Source organism: Peromyscus maniculatus, chromosome 9, assembly GCF_049852395.1.
Source record: "Peromyscus maniculatus bairdii isolate BWxNUB_F1_BW_parent chromosome 9, HU_Pman_BW_mat_3.1, whole genome shotgun sequence".
NCBI lineage: Eukaryota > Metazoa > Chordata > Mammalia > Rodentia > Cricetidae > Peromyscus > Peromyscus maniculatus.
In genome coordinates, this window is record NC_134860.1 from 118,752,784 (window position 1) to 118,774,756 (window position 21,973).

Consider the following 21,973-nt stretch of genomic DNA (forward strand, 5'->3'; position numbering starts at 1 on the left):
ACCAAGGTCACAAGGTCGCAGAGTCACCTCCACAACCTACACCCACCTCCGGTACAGAGGATGCTACGTGATGCAAAAACAAAGGGACAAACATCTGGACGTGGTGGTCCACAGCAGAGGCTCTCACCTTTGAGTCGTAGGCTGACTGCTTGATGACCTCGGGCGCCATCCAGAAGGGAGTACCCACGAAGGTGTTCCTTTTGATCTGGGTATCCGTCAGCTGGCCAGCTACTCCGAAGTCAGCCAGCTTCACCTCTCCATGTTCAGAGAGCAGAACGTTGGCCGCTGCAGGACAACCAAGCAGGAGGACATCATTATGCGCTGTTATGCCCAGGTCACCCTGGAAGCCCATGCATGCTCTCTCCCCACGGGGCATGAGGGCTGGTGACAGGCAGGCAGAGGAGCAGGACGCCGCTGAGGAGCACAGAGTGCAGGGCTGTACCACTTCAGGTGCTTCAAAGAAATAAAACAAGAGTAGCTCTTACCTTTAATATCTCTGTGGATTTTCTTCTCTGAGTGTAGATAATCAAGTCCTTTCAGAATTTCTCGTAATATGGTAGCGATCTGAATTTCATCTAAAGGACCAGGTTCTAACTAATAAGAAAAAATGTCATTAGCCACTTAGAAGCTCTTACACAGGGTTTAAAAAACAAAATCCATGCTAAATAGGATAATCGAGATGAAAGACACTGTCACATAAAGGAGGTATTTTACCTAAACAATTGAAGTCTATTAAAGGGCCAGGCGTCACGATATACGCGCACCTTTAACCCCAGCACTTAGAAGGTAGAAAACCGGAAGATCTCTGCAAGTTCAAGGCCAGTCAGGTCTACATAGTGAAACCTTGTCTCAAAAAAACAAAAAAGTAAATCTACTAACGGATGAGGGAGAGCACTACAGAAAATGTCTGCTGGCCTGGGGTGCAGCTAAGTGGAGAGAGTACAGGTCAGGAGTCAGGAGCGGTGGACGGACGGACGGATACTTAGGCAAGGCCGCATCAGAAGAACAACAGTTTAAAAGCCCCTGCTGCCTACACCGCAGCCCTGCAGGCTGACCTTGAGGACGGGTCCATGTCACCAAAGCACAAGACGTGAGAAGTGTGGGGGCCATTCCCTCCTCAAGCTACTTCTCCCCAGACTTTCTAGAGAGATCTGCTCCCTGCTGGGGAAACACAGTAAAGGCATCCAACCCCTAAGACTTTCAGAAGTCATGAAACATTCATTCATTAGCCCTAATTGGGGGGAGTAATTGCTTTTACTCTGAAAACCTTTAAGGAGCTCCTTCTCGACTCTTTAGAATCAATTCTCATAAGAAGTTGTAAGGAAGCAATGTTACATGTACACGTCCCTGTTTAAAAAGAAACAGACAAACCTTGGTTTGGAAAGCAAAGACAAGAAAAGGGCGGATGGACAGACAGATGGACGGGAGGGAGGAAGGGAGGGAGGGAGGGAGGGAGGGAGGGAGCGGGCAGCAGACAGGATGGGACTCCGTCCACAACACACAGACATCCACCCTCACCTGTGGAGACCCTGTCACTGAGCTCGTGGCACCGAGACAGTCGGCAGACACAAAAGACCTAACAGCAGCCCTTACAGAGCAAGTCCACTAAGTCAGGAGAACCAGACTTTCTGAACAGACAGTGAAGACCCAAGCTCATACACCTCAGTCAAAGGGAAGACACGGACCTGTTTTTAAAAGAAAACTGTGTTGCCAGGTGTGCTGGCTCAGACCTGAAATCCCAGACTTTAAAAGGCAGCCCGTAACAGCAGGATTGCCCCAAGTTCCGGGCCAGTCTGGGCTCTGATGTCCTCAGACTGTCTCAAAAAATAAAACACGAGCTGGAAAGGCGGCTCAGCAGGGGCTGGAGAGATGGCTCAGAGGTTAGGAGCACTGACTGTTCTTCCAGGGGTCCTGAGTTCAATTCCCAGCAACCACATGGTGGCTCACAACCATCTGTAATGAGATTTGGTGCCCTCTTCTGTATACATAATAAATAAATAAATCTTTAGGAAAAAAAAAAAAAAAGACAGCTCAGCAGTTAAGACGATTTAGAACTCTTGCAGAGGACCCAGGGCTCAATTCCCAGTACCCACATGAGGGTTTACAATCATCTAGAACTGCAGTTCCAGGGGATCCGAAGCCCTCTGACTTCTGCAAGCACATACACGGTACACATAAATACATGCAAGCAAAGCATTGTTCACGTAGAAAATAAAATATTAAAAAATAAAAACAAAGCCAACCAATGTATCTTGCTCCCAAGGAAAGAAAAGCTAGGTGTCATTGCATGTCTCATGACTTCCTGATACCTTGTGACATCCCAAAAGTACATGCGGCCTGGCACGGTGGCAACGGAGGCCTCTGGTCACTGTGATGGCCATTCTGGTTGTCAACTTCACTACATATGGAATAAACTAAAACCCAAAAATGGCTGGGCATACCTGTGAGGGATTTCTGACTGATTAAACCATTCAATTAAATGATAAAAACTAAATCATGTTGATCCACTTCTACTCCAGATCTTTGAGATGAATCAAAGACACACCTTTGATCCAGGTCCCACCTCTAATGTGGGTCACACTTTCTTTTGGCAGTCTATATAAAGGATATGGAAGAAGGAAGGAAGCCTCTCTTTCCCTGCTTGCTCTCGCCTCTGGCAAGTCCATCCTTCACTGTCACTGGAGCCTACTTCTTAGGATTCCAGCATATACTGAAGACCAGCGGAGGCATCCAGCCTTGCAGACTGAGTAACTACTGAATTCCTGAACCTTCCATACATAGGCAGCCTTGTTGGACTAACTGGACCACAGTCTTAAGCCATTCTAATAAATCTCCTTTCTATATAGAGAGATTCATCCTGTAAACTGTTATTCTAGAGAACCCTGTCTAATACAGTCACCTGCATTACAGCCCAACTCATGCCTGATGCAGCTTTCTGGCTCATCTCGGAAGCCCACTCTGGTCTACACCATAAAGGCCAAGGCCAGCCAGAAGCCCTTCTCTTGGCTGCTTAGCATTTGAACCTCTCTGGCTTTCTTCATTCAGAACAGAAGAGAAAGTGTAAGCAACTTTCAGTTATCCTTCATGAGATTATATATGCAAAGAAAGTCAAACTACTTGTGTCCACTAGCCTGCCCAGAAATGACTGCCAATTCTAACCAAGACACTGCTCGCATGGATGAGAACAGCATGATGCGTACTGTTCCACAGAGTTTAATTTTTTCCAGTTATTTGACCAAGAGCATCATTCCTTTTTTTAAGGAAACATTCAAACCTCTGTTCCAAAGACCATGGTCTGGAACACACTGACATGCAAGGCACCTGCTTCCTCCATGTCTCTTTTTCAGTGTTCACAGAATGCACCAGTTTTAATTTTCAAAACAAAGAAAACACATTGCTCTAGTCCCTTAAGAGCAAAGGGAAGACAGAGGTGCTTCTACTTTCCTTTGCTCTCGACACCAGAACTCGGGGTCTGGGTCTGCAGCAGGACCTCACCCCAGCACAAGATCAGCAACATTTGGCCACACCAGGCAACCAGCTGCCTGCTCCTGCCTGCTGCTCAGTGTGCTTCCCCGCCGTGGTGGACTCTCGCCCTGGAACCACAAGCCCAATATAACTTTCTTAAGCTGCTTTTAATCGTGGTGTTTTATCACAGCAACAGAAAAGTAACTAGACAGGGAAAATGGACTATATCCCACCTACAGGTAACTTCTAATACCTTTCCCATCACACACACCCTCCATTCCGTCTCTGTTAGATCATCATCAGGGCACACCGTTACCCAACTACAGACCATCTTTTTGGGTTCTACAGAACCATCATTTGGCCTGATGACTTCGTTCTCACCGTGGAAATGTGATACATGTCCACACCTAATCTTGCCCCTGGACAAGACCATGGAAAGTTCTAAGTGATCATACGTGTGGGAGGAAAATCCATTTCCATCCAGAGTGCCAACAGCAGCTCACCCTACAAAACTCTATCTTGTTTTTTCAAAACCAATGTTGTACATTCATTTTTAAGTTTGTCAAACATCTCTGCCTGATTAAGTAAGCCTTTTATACAGCCAAGGTCCTTCCTAATTAGATTCCAAGGCTGGCCCTTAGGTTCTTTGGCAGCAGACTGCCTGATCTTTTAATCGGCTAAAACCTTTCCCTCAGAGCTTCACTAACCTTCACCCAGCTCCCCACTTCCTTTCCCTGTGTGCATCTCCACACAGGAGGAATGCAGGTGTGTGTGTGTGTGTGTGTGTGTGTGTGTGTGTGTGTGTGTGTGTGTGTGTGATCTCTCCACACAGGAAGAATGCAGGTGTGTGTGTGTGTGTGTGTGTGTGTGTGTGTGTTATCTCCACACAGGAAGAATGCAGGGGTGTGTGTGTGTGTGTGTGTGTGTGTGTGTGTGTGTTATCTCCACACAGGAAGAATGCAGGGGTGTGTGTGTATGTGTGTGTGTGTTATCTCCACACAGGAAGAATGCAGGTGTGTGTGTGTGTGTGTGTGTGTGTATGTGTGTGTGATATCTCCACACAGGAAGAATGCAGGGATGTATGTGTGTTTATGTGTGTGTGTGATATCTCCACACAGGAAAAATGCAGGGGTGTGTGTGTGTGTGTGTGTGTGTGTGTGTGTGAGATATCTCCACACAGGAGGAATGCAGGTGTGTGTGTGTGTGTGTGTGTGTGTGTGTGTGTGTGTGTGTGTGTGTTATCTCCACACAGGAGGAATGCAGGTGTGTGTGTGTGTGTGTGTGTGTGTGTGTGTGTGTGTGTGATATCTCCACAGACTCAGTTCCACAAGAGCAGCAGCTCTGCTCTGTGCGCTGACTGAGCTATGAGAATCTAACCGGAGCGAGTTACTAAGGCCGGGATTGCAGGGCACGCACATGATTTCCTGAGTCAAGGCAGGCACTCCTAAGCTGGAGGCAGCTGGAGCGGGCAGAGATGAGTGACACAGCAGAGGTTTTATTAATTTTAAATAAAAAGTCAACAGATTGAGCACACTCACATCAAATGTGTGCCAGTTTTACGCTGATTGCTCTCCATGTCTAAGCTGCCCTGTCCAGTTCACACTGGATCCAGCACTTGGTGGTGGCTGTTTTCCTTTCCTCTTTCTTTAGAAAAGCTGTTGTAACAGCAGGGCACCAGGACAGCTCACCTCTCCAGCTGCAACCTCAGAAAGCTCCTGCAGTCACAGGCCAACTCCACATCAATTAACAGAGACAATAAATAAAGCCAGCTTGAACTTGTCAAAGGAACGGCCCTCAAATTCATTCATGAAGCTACAGTACCCACATTCTGACTCACAACAATATTCTGGTTATTAACTCCTTCATCAAAATGCATAAAGAGATCCTCTCAAAATAATCCTGATTGTTTTCAATCTTCAAAACATAATTACCATACCCCATTACTGAAGTATTTTTTCCTCTTTGATGGTTTGGGGGCAAAAATGACAGAAATGTGATAAAGCTGGGCAAAGAGACAATCACATTGGAGGCAGACAGGCTCCAGGATGAGAAAGCAGAGTTCGTAAGGTCCGGTTCCACTCAGTCAGGGGCTGCCACAGCTGTTCCCCACCCATTCACAGGGATCCCAAAAGGAATGCCCTTTGCTTCTCGTCAAAGATGTTTACATGGATGGTGAGTCCTGGGACTCTCAAACCACATGGAAAATTTAAAGCGGCTTGTTCTGCATTTTCCTCCAACTGTGATTTCTAAAACTACACAGGCACCAATTCAAGTAAACTCAATTACTGTAGTGTTAGGAATGAACACACGGAAGCTTCCGAGAAGAGAACTCCTGCTCTGCGGGCTGTCAGAGACAGGGTCCCTGCAAACAACTGTATCTGCCACAAATGAAATCCAACTGCACAACAGGAAGTAATTTCCTACATTCCTGTACTGCCCCTAAGAGTAAAAAAGTGAAGTTTTTTGTGCAGTGTACATATTTATAGAAAGGACCATAAAATATATTCAGCTGGTTTCTTCCCATTTTAATATCACAGTTTAGCTTTGTTTCATACTGACTTTTTCTTGAAATCTTCGTTTTGAACAGTATTTTAAGCAATCCTTATGGCTTACAACAACGTGCAATTTCCTCAGTTAGTGTGTCAGCTTCTGGAGACATGTTGTCTCCTCTCGGGAAACTACCTGGTGGTGTACTGTAGGAAAGAAACTTCGGGGGGGGGGGGGGGAGCTTTCCTTAGGAAACCTGTGTGAGACTTCCCTCAGCTCTCACCCACCACCCTCTCATCAAAGACTCCCCTTCAATGCTAAAATCAAGGATTCAGCCAACTGGGGGTCGCCACTCACAAGACTACCATGCACAGAGGTCTGCAGGGTGCAATTACATGAATTTCGGTGCATGTGTGAGTCTGTACATGCTGTGCTCGTCTGGAGCCCAGCAATCAACACTGGGCATCATCCTCAACCCATTTCTCCACCGTATCCTCGTGACACCAGGTCTCGCGATAATTTGGTTAGATCAGCTGACCAGGGAGCCCAGGGCTCCTCCTGTCTGTGCCTTGCCACCCTGGGATACAGACGTGTCCCTCTGGGGTGGGCCGGGCTTCACGTGAGTGACGGGGATCCGAACTCAGATCCCCATGCTTGCATGACAAGCACGCTGCCAGCTGGCACTGATGTCCTCAGCCCCCAACTATGTTACTTCTTTATGGGGGGGTGGGGGGTGGGGGGGGGGTCAAGACAGGGTTTCTCTGTGTAGCCCTGGCTGTCCTGGAACTCGCTCTATAGACCTGGCTGTCCTGGAACTCGCTCTATAGACCAGGCTGGCCTCGAACTCGCGTTACTTTTAATGCATGGACACAATGGAAACAAGACAAGTGCCGGACAACAGTGTGCCAGTTAACAGCAGCTACACTTGCCGGGGCTGGCTCTCTGGGGTGCTCACGAAGCCCAATGTGAACTAAGCATCTCCTCCTAACTCCCGCAGCCCTCTGTGGGCTGGCTGCAAAAGGCACTATTCCCTCCAGAGGAAGGAATCCTGGGTTAGGCCTGCTCCATTCTCATGCGGCACGGGCACTGGCAAGGTCAAAGCCGGCTGTACGTGGCACCTTGGCGGACGGCCGCTGCTCCAGCACCCACTGCCATACCCCAATAATCACATTCTGTCCTGGACCTGGAAAAGGGGGGGCGGGGAAGCTTGTGCTGAGAGCTGTCCCCACAGACAGACAGACGGACGGGCCGCGGAGCCGTTCAGCAACGCGCGGTGCCTGCTGCCCTAAGGGAACACGTAGGTTCCCTCGCCAGCACCCGCAGGGGCCCACAGCTGCCCGTTACTTCAGATCCAGATCCAGAGCCCTCTTCTGGACTCTGCAGGCACTAGGCACTGAAGCTGTGTACTGGCGTATATGCAGGTACAACAACCATACCTATTAAATTAAATTAAAACAAACACACCCTAAAGGGAAAAAACATGGCGGCTACTACAGAAATAACAGCTACTCCACCAGAGGTTGATAATTTTGGTCTGAAAAATACACTAGTGCTCTAAGATAAACAATGAAATCTAGGCCAAAGCTTTCATTGCTGCTACAGATTAATTGACTGGTTTGTAACGAAACGACCCTCCCGACAGTGCTTTCAAAAGCGCCCTATAATTTTAAGTTCTGTGTGAGACTGAAACAGGTTAGGAAGAAGTGAAATGGATCAAACCAACAACAAGAAAGGACAGCCTGAGGGGTGTGTCACAGTCACGGTGGACAGCCTGAGGGATGTGTCACAGTCACGGTGACAGCCTGAGGGGTGTGTCACAGTCACGGTGACAGCCTGAGGGGTGTGTCACAGTCACGGTGACAGCCTGAGGGGTGTGCTGCACAGTCACGGTGGACAGCCTGAGGGGTGTGTCACAGTCACGGTGACAGCCTGAGGGGTGTGCTGCACAGTCACGGTGGACAGCCTGAGGGGTGTGTCACAGTCACGGTGACAGCCTGAGGGGTGTGCTGCACAGTCACGGTGGACAGCCTGAGGGGTGTGTCACAGTCACGGTGACAGCCTGAGGGGTGTGCTGCACAGTCACGGTGGACAGCCTGAGGGGTGTGCTGCACAGTCACGGTGGACAGCCTGAGGGGTGTGTCACAGTCACGGTGACAGCCTGAGGGGCGTGTTGCACAGCCACAATGATACTTACTAGATCCAGGGCAGAGCCTCCACCAAGATATTCCATTATTATCCATAATTTAGTGTCCTACAGAAGCAGAAGAAAAAGGGGAGAGTTAGTTTTAAAACAAAACTAGAAAAAGTATTTGAGTAATTGGAAAAAATATGTGGTATTGTGTTCCCCAAAATATTGTGCACGCTAATAAACTTATCTGGGGTCAGAGACAGAACAACCACAATATTAAACAGAGAGGATAGGCAGTGGTAGCACACGCCTTTAATCCTAGCATTCCAGAGGCAGAAATCCATGTGTTCAAGGATACAGCCAGGCATGGTGACTCACGCCTTTAATCCCAGAAAGCGAGCCTTTAATCCCAGGGAGTGATGGCAAAAAACAGAAAGGTATATAAGGCGTGGAGATCAGAAACTAGAAGCATTTGGCCTGGTTAAACATTTGGCTGGTTAAGCTTTCAGGCTTCTAGCAGCAGTTCAGCTGAGAGCCATTCGGATATGAGGACACAGATATAGTGGTATTTTATTTGAACTGAAATGTGATTTTACTTGTACGTTAATAAATAAAGTTGCTTGGGGGTCAGAGCTATTAGAGACATAGCAAGAGCGTGGCGGTGGTGGCACACGCCTTTAATCCCAGCACTTGGTAGACAGAGTTAGGTAGATCTCTGTGTGTTCAAGGATACAGCCAGCATTGGAGACACACACCTTTAATCTCAATTCCATAAAAGACCTGGAAGTCTCTACAGACAGGCAGTGCCGAGGCAGTCATGTGTTTGGGTTTACAACCAATGAGAAGGCAGAACAGAAAGACTATTTAAAGACAAACACACAGGAAGTAGGTCTCTTTCGGAGCGGTCTCTTGGCTTGCTTAAGAGGCTAGCTAGCTGCAGGGTAAGGCTCTTAGCTCTGATCTCTTGGCTTTCTTCTTTGCATTGGTTCTGTGTTTCTTATTTAATAAGACAGTTGGTTACATCTACACACAGAGGCTTCCAGTCTGAGGAAAGAAGATCAGCTGAGGATCCGGAGAGGTGAGGTTAGCTGTGGCTTGTTCTGTCTCTCTCAGCTTCACCCCAATACTTGGCTCTGCATTTGATTTTTATTAATAAGAACTTTTAAGATTCATGCTACAAGAATATTTTGTTATTATTTTAGACTTACACATTTTATAACACCAAAACACAGTGTGTAAATGACAACCAGACAGAAAACCACTATGCACATAAAACCCTTCTGCATTATCTTGCGGGCAGAAGTGGCCTGGAGCCCTGCCCCTGCTGGAGAACAGGACTGAGGGCATTTCCATCTTGAACCTACTCCACTGGGTGCCCTCACACAGCTCAGTTTGAGGACCTGGAGCCCAGTCAGGGTCTGTGTGTAGCACACAGAGAGTAACAGGGCACTTCCTGTCCAGCATCATCACCCTGCTTCCCCCAACCCCAACAGATCAAAGCAGCCCAGCTTCTCCAGACCCCCATGAGCAAAGGGAGGGAGCACCTCACGGGACCTAAGGCAGCCTTGGATCCACTCCTGTAGAAAGGCTGCCAGTTTCTGGCACACCCAGAGTCATCAAATGCTCTCTTCAGCCCTGCCTTACCAGTGTGACTGTCCCCAGGGTGCTCTAGACGCTACTCTGCCCTCACACACTCCAGACTGCCCACCTGCAGGTTTGGGAACCAAAGTGAGTCCTGGAACCAATGCCCTAAGGGTCCAGAGTGATCAACGTGCCTAACAGTCTTCACAGCTTACTTCATCATGGAGTTCCTGTACTCACTAGGGTGGGGTGGACATACGAAAGTTCCCTTTCTAAGCTCCTGTCCTTCCAGGACAGTGGAGGCACCATGGAAGTCCCCTCCCGCCTACCACCATGTGGTCCCCACACAAGGACTGAGCTTTTGGGGTTCCTGCCTTCTCTCCTTGCCTTGGACCAACCGTCTCTGTCTGGCACTCATTTCAGATCCATTTCAACATAACAGCCGAGCTCTGCAGCATGAAGGCCGACAAGATGTAGAGGACGAGCCTCCTGGACCAGCAGGACACTGCCCACACAGGGCCCAGCAGAGCAGCGGGCACCTCAGAAACACAGTCCGCTAATGCCTCAAGACCCTGTGAGGGTGCGTCCACGGCACCCGCGTCTCCTCACCCTGCTCGCCACAGCCTCAACAACTGGGACATGGGGCTCTCCAGAGAACTAGCGGGTGAGCAAGCCGAGCAGCTCCTCAGTCACCCTGGAAAGCTGGCAGCACCCTCCCCAGCCTCCGCTCACTACACCTCAATCCTGAAACGCCACAGTTGTCACCACGCTAAAGGAAGGGTCAGCTTTGTGAGGAAAACCAGAGTGGAGAGGCACCTGAAGGCGGGTGATGTGGAGAGGGAACCCTAGGTTAGCAGAGCCCAGGGCTAAACTCTCCCTCCTGCCACACCCACCAGCTCCCCCTCACCCCTCCCCAGCAGACACCCACCAGTTCCCCCTCACCCCTGCCCAGCAGAGGACACCCACCAGCTCCCCCTCACCCCTCCCCAGCAGACACCCACCAGCTCCCCCTCACCCCTCCCCAGCAGACACCCACCAGCTCCCCCTCACCCCTCCCCAGCAGACACCCACCAACACCCACCCCCAGCCTGTCTTCCAATCTTTTCCTCTCAGCTCACAATGCCTCCCTGCCTCCTCTGGCCCCCCACCAGGCCAGAATAACCCCCAACTGCAGGTTTCTCTTGTCTACTGGGGGGGGGCAATAAACCTGGTTCACCTCGCATAAAGAGGGGGGGTTCTAAATCCAGTTACACAGAGCTCTTGGTCAAAGAGACACAACTCTAAGAAGGGACTGCGTGAAGGAGAATGGTAAGGGGGGGAGGGGCCTAGAGAGGGCAGGCCTTGCGGCCACAGAATGCACTTACACACCAAGGCCCTTGAGAGAGCAGATCCAACCACACAAGTGAGAGCCCTGTGTTTAGAAGCCACTGTTGTGCACATCTACCCGGAACAGAGTCACGCACAATCCTGCAGTCTGTAACCCACAGGCTCAACAGACTCGGTCTCCACACCAACACTAGAGGGGCACCGGACGCTGGCTAAGGGCTGGGAACCCTGATGAGTTCCACCCGCAACCCAACGAGAAGCCGACAAAAGGGACACCTGTCCTTCCATATCCACGGGTGCCGGGACCCAGGCCAGTGTCACACAGTCCCTCATGCAAATGGCCTGTTTACATGGAACACACACACACACCGCAGACCGCTTCCCACACCCTTTACACCCTCTAGGTTAAACAACCCCTACGGCAGTGAAATTGCTACGGAAGAATGATCGACAAGGAAAAACCTGCACACATCAGCACACACACAACAGCTACCCAAAGACCATTTCCCATCAGGAAGCCAACTCAACGATTCCCACTCCCCGGGCCAAGGGCAGCCACTGCAAACTGAAACGAAGCTGGACGTCAAGTCACTGAAAGCCCGAGCTCCAATCTGGGCCTGGGTGGTGGCTCACCCCGTAATGCCAGAGCTAGGGGGACTGAGGCACACAGACCCCCGTGAGATCAAGGCCAGCCTGTGCTGCATGATGAGTTCCAGGCAGGGATGAGCCTGGGCCACAAAGTTCTAGTCCTAGTCCATGTACATGTACATGTACACGTACACACATAGACACACACACACACACACACACACACACACACACACACACACACACACACACACAGTAAAATCTTTCCACTCACTTATCCAAACGCTAATGCCCTACTCACTGGGGCACACTTTCCTTTCAACTGACATTTTTCTACAAAGCATCTCTAGAAACCCATGAAGGGTTTTGTCTCCCTTGCCATAACTAATCTAAGCCCTAGACATCAGATTGTTCCACTGTGAGATCAATCAGGAGTCAGTGACGGTCATTCTCCCATCAGAACTGACAGGATTTTAACAGGAAGCTGACCTGTCAGTACAGACTCCAGCAGTGTGGGAAGAAAGTGCCCACCCCACCCCACATCTGCGCATCTGTTTCTGCGGCTGTGGGCAGGGTTGGCTGGGAGGTCATGTTTTACAGTAGACTCATCAAAGCTCACAGTCCTGGACCTCAGCGTCCTCCGACCCCAGTCCCCCGAGTGCACAGGTCACAGGTATCAACTTCATGCCCCTCTGCTGGTTTGACAGAGAATGGCCCAGAGAGGGAATGGCACTATTAGGAGGTGTGGCTTTGTTTGAGCAGATGTGACCTTGACACACTTGAGGAAGCGTGTCAGTGTGGGTGAGCTTCGAGGTCTCCTGTGCTCAAGCTAATCCCAGTGAGACAGACCACTTCCTGCTGCCTGCGCAAGATGTGGAATCCTCAGCTACCTCTCCAACACGATGTATGTCCCACCATGACGATAATGGACTCAACTCTGAACTGTAAGCCGCCCCAATTAAATGTTTTCCTTTATCAGAGTTGTCATGGTCACGGTGTCTCTTCACAACAGAAACACTAAGACACTCCCCACAAACACTTCACCATCTAATAGGCACTCAGAAGCTATTTTTGCTTTAAAAAAACAAACAAACAAACACTGATCCTCACCGCCTACAAGGTAATTAATTAGATGCAGATGACCTGGCATTTCTACCTTCATTTTCTGTTTGTCATAGTCTTGGAAGGAGAGAAGATATTTTAGAGAGACACTTCATCCTATCAGGACCACTAACAATTAAATTTTCCCAGGTATCTCATGCCAGTCAGGAGGAACTTGTCTGACAGGAAGAGATTTCACACTGACAATTCATCAGGCTGCCCTGCAAGACACACTGGAGCTCAGACAATGTGTGGGTCCATGACGGGGGGGGGGGGGGGGGGGGGACCGGGGGGGGGGGGACCCACACCTCTCACAAGAACCGCTTAGCTGTGTGTGCTTCTTGCCTTCCATTTTTAAGTCTAACATGTCAGTGCCCAGGCTCAAAGGCAGACGTGAGGCGATGGGGTGGGGTTGGGGGTCACTGATAAACCCCTAATCCCCTTCTCTGCCTCTCACTACTGTGTCTTTAGTTGGTACATGGAGAACAGGGAATGAAACCCAGACTTCTGAGGCTGACACAGCCTAGGCTTTGACCCTGAAAACCCAGGCAGCTCTGGCCTACTTTGTCAGACTCCTGATTGATTCAATGTTGACAGGGACATCATTCATCTCAAAGCCAGTGACACTTGCCCTACCTCATCCCCCTTTCAGTCCAGAAGCAGAAAAGGCTGTCCTAAGCCTGCAGCCGCCTCACAGGATACTTACCTGTGATGGGCAGGCTGTGCTCCAGGACAAAGGCCACCCTTTCAGAGGACGAGGCTGGTCCCTCAGACATGGCACCATGACAGCTTTTGACTATTCTGCAGAACCTTATCTGAGTTGAAGACCAGCCAGACTACACACCCTCCTTGCCCCTGGCCACAGTTCTTCCTCTTTTTAAACCTAAAGCCCAGGCCAGGACCTCAAAGATTAACTTGGGGGTCACTGAACCCCTTTATCTGTTCCTCCTCCCAAGGCAAGCATTTGTTAAATCTCTTCTCTCTGGCATTCACTGTTACTCTTTCTTTACCTGGCATACTGGAGTGGGTGGCTGTGCCTAGCCTGCTGAACACAGGGAGCTGGGACTTTTGCCTTAAAACTCCAGCTACACTAACCCCCCCCCCCGTACCCCGGAACATGGCTGTATTTGGAGACAGCATCTTTAAAGGGGAAAATTGTGCAAAAATGAGAGTATTAGGGTGGCAGTCATTCAATGTGCATGGTGTCATTAGAAAAACATGTCAGGACACAAGCACATAGTGAGATTTTGTGAGACCACAACCAACCAACCCTGCCGAGCCATGGCTGCAGACTTCCAGCCTCCAGAACTAGGGTTGATAGGCCTGTTGGAGCCACCTAATTCGTGGTACACACTGAATATCCAATACCGGAAAAAGCTTGAGGTCAGATGTGTTTGGGATTTCTCTTGTCCAATTTTAGAATATTTACACAAGTGTAATAAGAGATCTTACAGAAGAGTTCAAGCATGAATACACTTCATTTAATGCTTTGCAAACATCTTATACACACAATCTGATGTGAGTTTCATTGTAATTTGGATGCACCTGTATTTTGATTGACACCCATCAAAATTCTTCAAGTCAAACTGTTCAGGTATTGCTTTGTGATGTCACTCTATAAATGTCATACTTTGAAGCACCTCATTTTTCCAATTTTGGCAACTAGGCCCACTCACCATATACTCTGATGTGGCATCCCACAAACTAAGGCAGACATTAATCACTGATTGCTCCTTACACAGGAAAAAAGACAAAGTAGCTCAGGAAGTATTTGTATTTTCTTAACATACAGTTGAACTTCTTCTCACAGCAAAGAGTCATGTGCCCTGCCTAGAACGGCTCCAGGGATGGACCTGAGGGGGGCCATGAGCGAATGAAGAAAAGACAGACACATGGACAGAGAAAAACTGAGGTCAAGTGGACTGAGCTCTCAGAGAAACCACAGCACCAAGCCCAGCATGTTTATTACATCCAGCCAAGGAGGCGGGGCTACTACACACCGCTGTGGTGGATTATCACACGCAGATAAACAAGGAGGCGGGGTCATCACACGCAGGTAAACAAACTCTCAACTCTTAACCCTGGAGCCAACTCCCAACGAGTTCGTTCTGGCTTGTTTTAGAGTTGGGATTTTTGTCTGTTTGTTTGTTTGTTTGTTTCTCCATTTGCTTTTGGGTTTTTGAAAGAAAGGCTCACCTTGCCCAGGAAGGTCTCAAACTTGCTGTATAGCTAGCTGGGAATAACCCTGACCCTGCTGCTGTCTCCATGTCTAGGGCTGGCATTGCAATCCAGCACTACCATGCTCGATACACTGCCCAGATACAGTACAGCGCTGACAACCTAGCATGGTGCCTCTGAGAAGTCTTGGGGAAGAGCCTGCTCCCGGCAATCCACTCCGAACATCCACCAGACATCATCCAGCCACGAGCCCAAGCACACTGCGGGGCCTCCTGAACCACAGCCTGTTCGCCTCACTAGAACTAAGCCTCCTTTAACAAGCTGTGTAGTTAAGATTTGACCTACCACACACCATGTCTCAGGAGCTTCAAAGTCCTGCTAGTCACCCCAGCTTCCTCCTCAGACCTGCCCCAAGGCTTCCTGCCTTCCTCCCTGGCAGCCACTCCAAACCAGAAAGCCACACTGAGGTCCACACACCACAGCCCTACACAGCAGTGTATGATCTTCCTCTCTGACCTGAGAACCAGGAACAAAGTCCATAGTGCACGCTCCTTTCCCTAACAGCTCAGAGGTGCTGCGTCTGTTTCCTTTATCTGCCTTCCATGATACAAAAACCCTGTGATGCCCACAGCAGACCAGGAGTCCACAACACAGGCCAAGTCTCACCCAAACCACACACACACTCTTGACCACAAATCACCTGACAACTCAAGAGGCCGCAGCCCTGCCAGCCCCTCGCTCAGCCTTGTAACGGATTCTGTGGACAAACCCACCTCTTGCCTTCCTGCTGGCTCGTCCCTCGCACCTTCTCCCCGTCCCTGGGAGTACAGGTGTGGGCACCCAAACACGCAGACAAGGTGGCCTGGCGCCACGGGGACATGCTGTGAACTGAGCAATCACACCAGCAATGACCAGGGCACGCTAGCCATGCACTCTGATCGACTCCCCAACCTTGGCAAACAGAGCACTCTACGCTGTTTCTAGTGAAAACTGCCTGTGAAATACAGAAGTTAATTACCTGCATTAGACACTGTTTGCTTGACTTTTCAAGTATGTTTATATGTTTCAGCCTCACTATGCAGCCCAGGCTAACCTTGAATGCACATCCTCATCTTAGTATCCTGGGTGATGGAACTTCCTAGATGCACTGAATAACAGAGGGCAGAGTGAGGGGTGCATGTGTGTGCACATGGATGTGGCGGTCTGAGTGTAACTGGCCCCCATAATCTCAGAGAGCGGCACTACTAGGAGATGTGGCTTTCCTGAGTGGGCGTGGCCTTGTTAGGTAAAATGTGTCACAGCAGGGGCGGATTTTAAGTTTCCTATGCTCAGGATACCACCCAGTGTCAGTCTATTTCCTGTTACCTGCAAAATGTAGGACTCTCAGCTACCTCTCCAGTACCACGTCTGCTTGCATGTGGCCCTGTCCTGTCATGGTGATAATGGACTGAACCTCTGAACTGTAAGCCAGCCCCAATTACATGTTCCTTCATCAAAGCTGCCGTGGTCATGATGTCTCTTCACAGCAATAGAAACGCTAAATAAGACAATGGATTCGGAGGCCAGAGATCAACATCCTGTGCCCTCGTCAATAGATCACGCTTCTAGTAAAGATTAGAACTCTTGTTATTACATTTACTTTGTATGTATGCACAAACGTGTGCATACATGTGCACTTGCACCACCACAGACATGGGAAGGTCAGAGGACTACACACAAGAGCTGGGTCGACCAAGTGGGTCCCAGGGAATAGACTCAAGTCATCAAGCTTAGCAGGAAGAGCTTTGCCTGCTGAGCTATCTGACCGGCCCTTCACCTTATTTCTGAGACAGGGTCTCACACTGAGGCTGGGGCTCAATTGGCTAGACTGCCTGGCGGTCAGGGATCCTTCTTGTCTCCACAGCCACCCCACCTCACCCCAGCACTGCGGTTACAGGCACACCGCGGCACAGTGCTGCACAGCAGCTTCAGCGCTGAGGTTAGGGGTCAAGCACTTGACCAACGGCGCCTTCAAGCTACGTTCTAAGAGGGGAGGGGCCTGAACAAAGGAAGGCATGCTCAGATGATCACTCAAGCCGTAAGGTGTGCCCTGGGGACAGCGCGACCTGCAGCCTCCAAGAGAGGGCTAAGAATTCGCTGGACTACAAGTCCTGAGAAGACAAGCTCTCAACCTTGAAGACAAGGCTGTGGTGTTGCCCTGAGGTCGCTGACTGGGAAAGAGCGCCATCCTACCAGCTGGAATGAGGACAGTGGAGAAACTGTGATGAAGGTCAGGTCTGCAAACCCTGAGGAGTCAGCGTGAGAGCGAGGCAGTCTGCCCACGGAGACGGAGGTGCAGATCGGCCCCACCTCCCCTGCTACCCCGGGGGAGGGGGAGGAACCCAGAGAGCTGTGGTTTTGTGGCTATGCCCAGATTCCCTTCCATCCCCATCAGTACAAGTTCCTACCGCTTTCCTTCACGTACCTTCAAACAAGGACCTTGTATCCTTGACCTGTTCACCCTCATGAAGCGTGTATTCTTGTTTTCCTTGACACGCTATAATTGCACACGTTTATGGAGCACAGTGTGGCATTTCAACGTATATCTAGAGCAAGTTAGTGACCTCAGTAACTGGTATTTCACCTCAGACACTGTATCACTCCCTCAGTTTGGGAAAAGATTCGAATCTTCTCTGCGAGTAATGTAGAAAAATCCAATTAACTGTTGTCAGCCATGGGTCCCCCTCCTGTGCTCTGGAACACTGGGAGAGTTTCTCCTGGATCCATCCCTCACTCCCCCAGCTCCCTCCCCACACCTTCCCCGAGCTCTGCGGTCACTACTCTACTGCCCAGCTCTTTAAGACCTGCTCTCCAAAGCACTGCCATGTGGACCGACGTGCAGGCCCAAGTGTTTCCTGCCTCCACCCTGTATGTTCTGAGTTCCAGTGACTGTCCTGTTCTCACCAGTCCCTTGGCCATAAACGCCTGGCTCTCTGAGGCCTAGCTCATTCACACCTGCAGGGCCAGCCCTGGAGGGACTGAGGCAGAAACCCTGGGGTCCAAAATGAAACCTTGCTAAACAAACAAAACACTGCTTTGAGGTAGACCAAAGGTGAAGCTCCCAGAGTCAGTCAGAGAAGCTGTACCCCGCAGGCCTGAGGCCAAGGTGGGTGCTGAGCCTATGAGCCTGCAGGAAGTACCAGGAGGAACAGGGCCTAAGAGACAGGGAAGGGCTCTGTGGACAGAAGTCCTGATGGAGAAAGACAAAACCACACTGCCAGACCTTAGCAAAGGTCATGGACACTCTGAAAGGGCTATATCACATGATTCCCTAACTCCACAGCTAACATGCGGGAAAGTAACCCCACCCTTAACCCAAGGCCAGAGAGACCTCAGAAATGTCTTCATACAAATTCAACACAAGTCCTGACAGAAAAGCTTCACTGTGACAGAAGAAACTCACCCAGAAGCCATTCAACTAAGGTTTGAACTGAGGGCGGCTTCCTTGTGTGCTAAAACTGCTCGGTGTCCTTAAGTAACAGAACACACACAACCCCCAACAGCTTAGTGTCCTCAAATCTGACAGCATCACCACCCTGGAAACATTACATTTTACCCCAAGATAATTTCAGTAACTGCCCCCTATTTCGTGCTTCACGGCCCTTTGTCCTGATATCCAAACTTTAAACCATTTTTCCAGAGGTGGGCAGCGGCAGACACCTGTCGCCCCAGCATCTGGAAGCAAGAGGGCCTACAATTCAAGACCCTTCCTCCAAAAGGCAGACAAACCATTCATGTAAGGAACCTCTTCAAACCCCCCACAAAGCTCCAAGAGCAAGCGATCTCGGACAGCTATGGGGGTTGGTTCAGAGCACTGCAGGACCTCAAGGCCCTTGGATTCTACGACACGGTATCTGTACACAATGGGTACAGTCTCTCATGTGTACCAAACCGTATCTAGGCCATCTGACACGGGCAGCAATATAAAAACTACACACGTGCATCGTTAAGGAGTCTGTTTCCCAAGTGTGTACATGTCCAGTACACTCTCACACTGTTACTACCCAAGGTTGAAAAGATGGACCCGTGAATATGGAGCATACAGACAGGAGAGCCTGTTGCTGCTGCATTGACCTCTCCACACTGGGGCTCCTGCCCAGGCTTCCAGTTTCCTCACCCGTCCAAGAACTCAGGCTAGAAAGATCGCTTCAAGAAAGTCTAGAACCTGGACGTTGACAAAAAATGACATCTACAGGGGGAGGGTGTCACACATTAAATCCTTTCAGGAAATGCTGCATACCAAGCCTACCTCAGAGCCTGGCAAACTCGTGAGAACACAGTATCTAACCTGCTAGGCCAAACGCGCCCCAAACGAAATCGGGCAGTACCTACTGCATTTCCTCTGAAGCACTGTGGCTCCAAAGGCACTACAGAGCTTCTAGCCAATACCCCATTCCAGACCGGAGCCAGCTGCCTCCAGTGACAAACGTCGGATGCTGTGCTTAACTCAGGACAGCGGTGTGGCCTAAGTCATGAGCGCCGTCACTCCAAAAACTCCACACCCGAGTTTGTTTGCTGGATTCAAACATGTGATCTCCAGTCTCTGGAGTCTTGGGATTACCAGCCAGCACCATCACATGCAGCTCACACACCAAGACTTTAAAGTTCATGTCCTGATGTCCTCCTGGGGCCACGCTTCCCCTCTGCCCACAATGACATCACATCAGACCAGCCAACACAGCCTTCCTAAAACCGACCTGGCCACTCACACTGTTGCTTCAACTCTGAAGTGAAGACAGAGGAGGAAAGGAAACCACAGCAGAGGCTCTGACAATGTTTGTATCCCACTACTCACACCCACCGTGTATGCTTTCAAACTCAAGGCTCTAGTTAACCAAAGTGACTAGAAAGAGTTTCACTTTCAGGACTTTCAGGAACTGAGCCGTAGCTGACTGATGGCTCCCCAAGGCCCTTAGAGAATGTAATGAGCAGCAGCACCAACCACACAGAACCTACTGACTTAGTGCCTACAACAGTGCCATGGTGAGACCCTGGAACTAGCCACGCCCCCTCCTCCTCCCTCCTCCTCCCCCAGTACAGACAGTTTAACTGCCCTCTTCTGGTTTTTCGAGACAGGGTTTCTTTGTGCAACCGTCCTCCTGTCCCGGAACTTTCTCTGTAGACAGGAAACTATCCCTGACCTTTCCCCTCCTGCTCCAGATGTGGCTTTTGCTGTGTTCACCAAGCCCAAATGACTGGCCTTGCCCCCACCAACCCTCAGAGCCCACACTGAGGTCATCGTCGTTGCTTCACTCCACCTAAGTGGTTCTGGGGTGAGGCCACTTCATGTTCCCTCTGCACGTGGCCAAATCTACCCCTGGGGCAGGCCCTGCAGTCACCTGAGGCCAAGGGTCACAGAGACCTGCCTTTGGATCCATGCACAGCTCTAACTATCAGGAGGTGCTGGCCTGGGAGTCTAGAGCTTTCTTCACACATGAAATTCACCTGGCAGTTTTCAAAAAGCAAAAACCTAGAAGGGCCACCTGGGGGAAGACCACACCTTGAACACGCCGGGGACATCTGCCTGTGTTTTCCATAAGACAGAAACAAGCCCCAGCTAAATACACTCCAGGGGCCTCAACTAAAAGCCCAACAGTAAATCAAAGACCCTACTCATCATCCAACTCCCAAAATTAAAAATGGAGTTCACTGTGCACATTTGTAGCAAGTCCAATGACAAGTCAAAGAACCCAGCAACTGTTTGGTCAGAGAAGACAGCGGAAAGATGCTAAAACACGCCCTCTTGTCGACAGCTCTGCCCGTGAACAGGTTTAATCCCTGACCATAAACGGAGGCACACTTGGCAGAAACCACGAAAAGGAGAAACAAATCTGTTATGGTATTAGGCCAAGTAGAAGAAGATTTGGTACAATATTAAATTCTTTTTTTTTTTAAGATTTATTTATTTATTATGTATACAGCATGTATGACTGCCGGCCAGAAGAGGGCACCAGATCTCATTACAGATGGTTGTGAGCCACCATGTGGTTGCTGGGAATTGAACTCAGGACCTCTGGAAGAGCAGTCAGTGCTCTTAACCTCTGAGCCATCTCTCCAGCCCCTAAATTCTTTTAATAACCTGGCACTCGTGACTGACGGTCCAGTTCGCTGTCTTTCATTAACGAGGTCCACACGGCATAGCAAAAAAGGGGAGGCCTGCAGAGGGCTCCAGCACCTCCTAGAAAGCAAGCCTAACAGCGTGGGAACGCTGAGACCACGCAAGAACCCGGAGCCATCCTAATCTTCCACACCACAGACCCCACACAGCAGCAGAACCTCAGACCTGCACTTCCGGCGGAGCAGGGGCTGAGGCGGCCGCCCTGAGAACACTCAGTAAACCAGTGTTCTGAGTGAATGGGTGGCAGGATCTGCAAGGGTTAAAATAAAAGTCCCAAACAAGACGCTTCCTTCCCTTTTTCACAAGGGACACAACTGTCACAGTGACTGCCCAGGGACCGGACTGCCCCAGTAAGTCTCCTCACCCCCCCACCCCACCCCACCCCCAACGACTCCAACTGACCATGGCCAGCAGCTACAGACCCAGCAACCACTCTGCACGGGGATTCTGGGGGCAGAACACCCACCCCACACAAGATGCCCACATGCCAACGTCACTCTCCACGATGCTATCCAAGAGGGAAAGGTGAGGTGAGAAATACATTCAGCAGCCACACTTATATTTCCAAAGAGTATGATCTTTACATGTTCAACATCCAAGTTCTTCCCTATATTTTCTGAGTACACAAGTTAAAATTACTCTTTCAACTTCAAAATCAGGAATCTCTTATAATTACAGACAAACCACCTTCTTCCAACATAGCCTCCCTAGGTGTGTTAGGGTTCCTACTGCTGTGCAGAGACACCATGACCACAGCAACACTTAAAAGGAAAACATTTAACTGGGGCTGGCTTACAGATTCAGTCCATTATCATCATGGTGGGAAGCATGGCCGTTCACAGGCAGACATGGTGCTGGAGAAGGAGCTGAGAGTTCTACATCTGGATCTACAGGCAACAGGAAGTGAGCTCTGTGTCACACTGAACATAGTTTGAGCGTTGGAGACCTCAAAGCCCACCCCC

The 21,973-nt window shown here is 49.9% G+C and overlaps 1 protein-coding gene across 2 annotated transcripts in view; it reads right to left on the minus strand.

Moving 5' to 3' along the window:
* Positions 1–21,973, minus strand: part of Stk24 (serine/threonine kinase 24) — a 103,069-nt gene that overhangs the window by 15,646 nt on the left and 65,450 nt on the right. For both annotated transcript variants that reach the window (XM_006978764.4, XM_015997481.2), the window contains exons 3-5: positions 8,147–8,203; positions 486–594; positions 128–285 (exon numbers count right to left, since the gene is read on the minus strand). In XM_006978764.4, the coding sequence (XP_006978826.1) occupies positions 128–285; positions 486–594; positions 8,147–8,203 (324 nt within the window). The remainder of the gene's footprint in view (positions 1–127; positions 286–485; positions 595–8,146; positions 8,204–21,973) is intronic.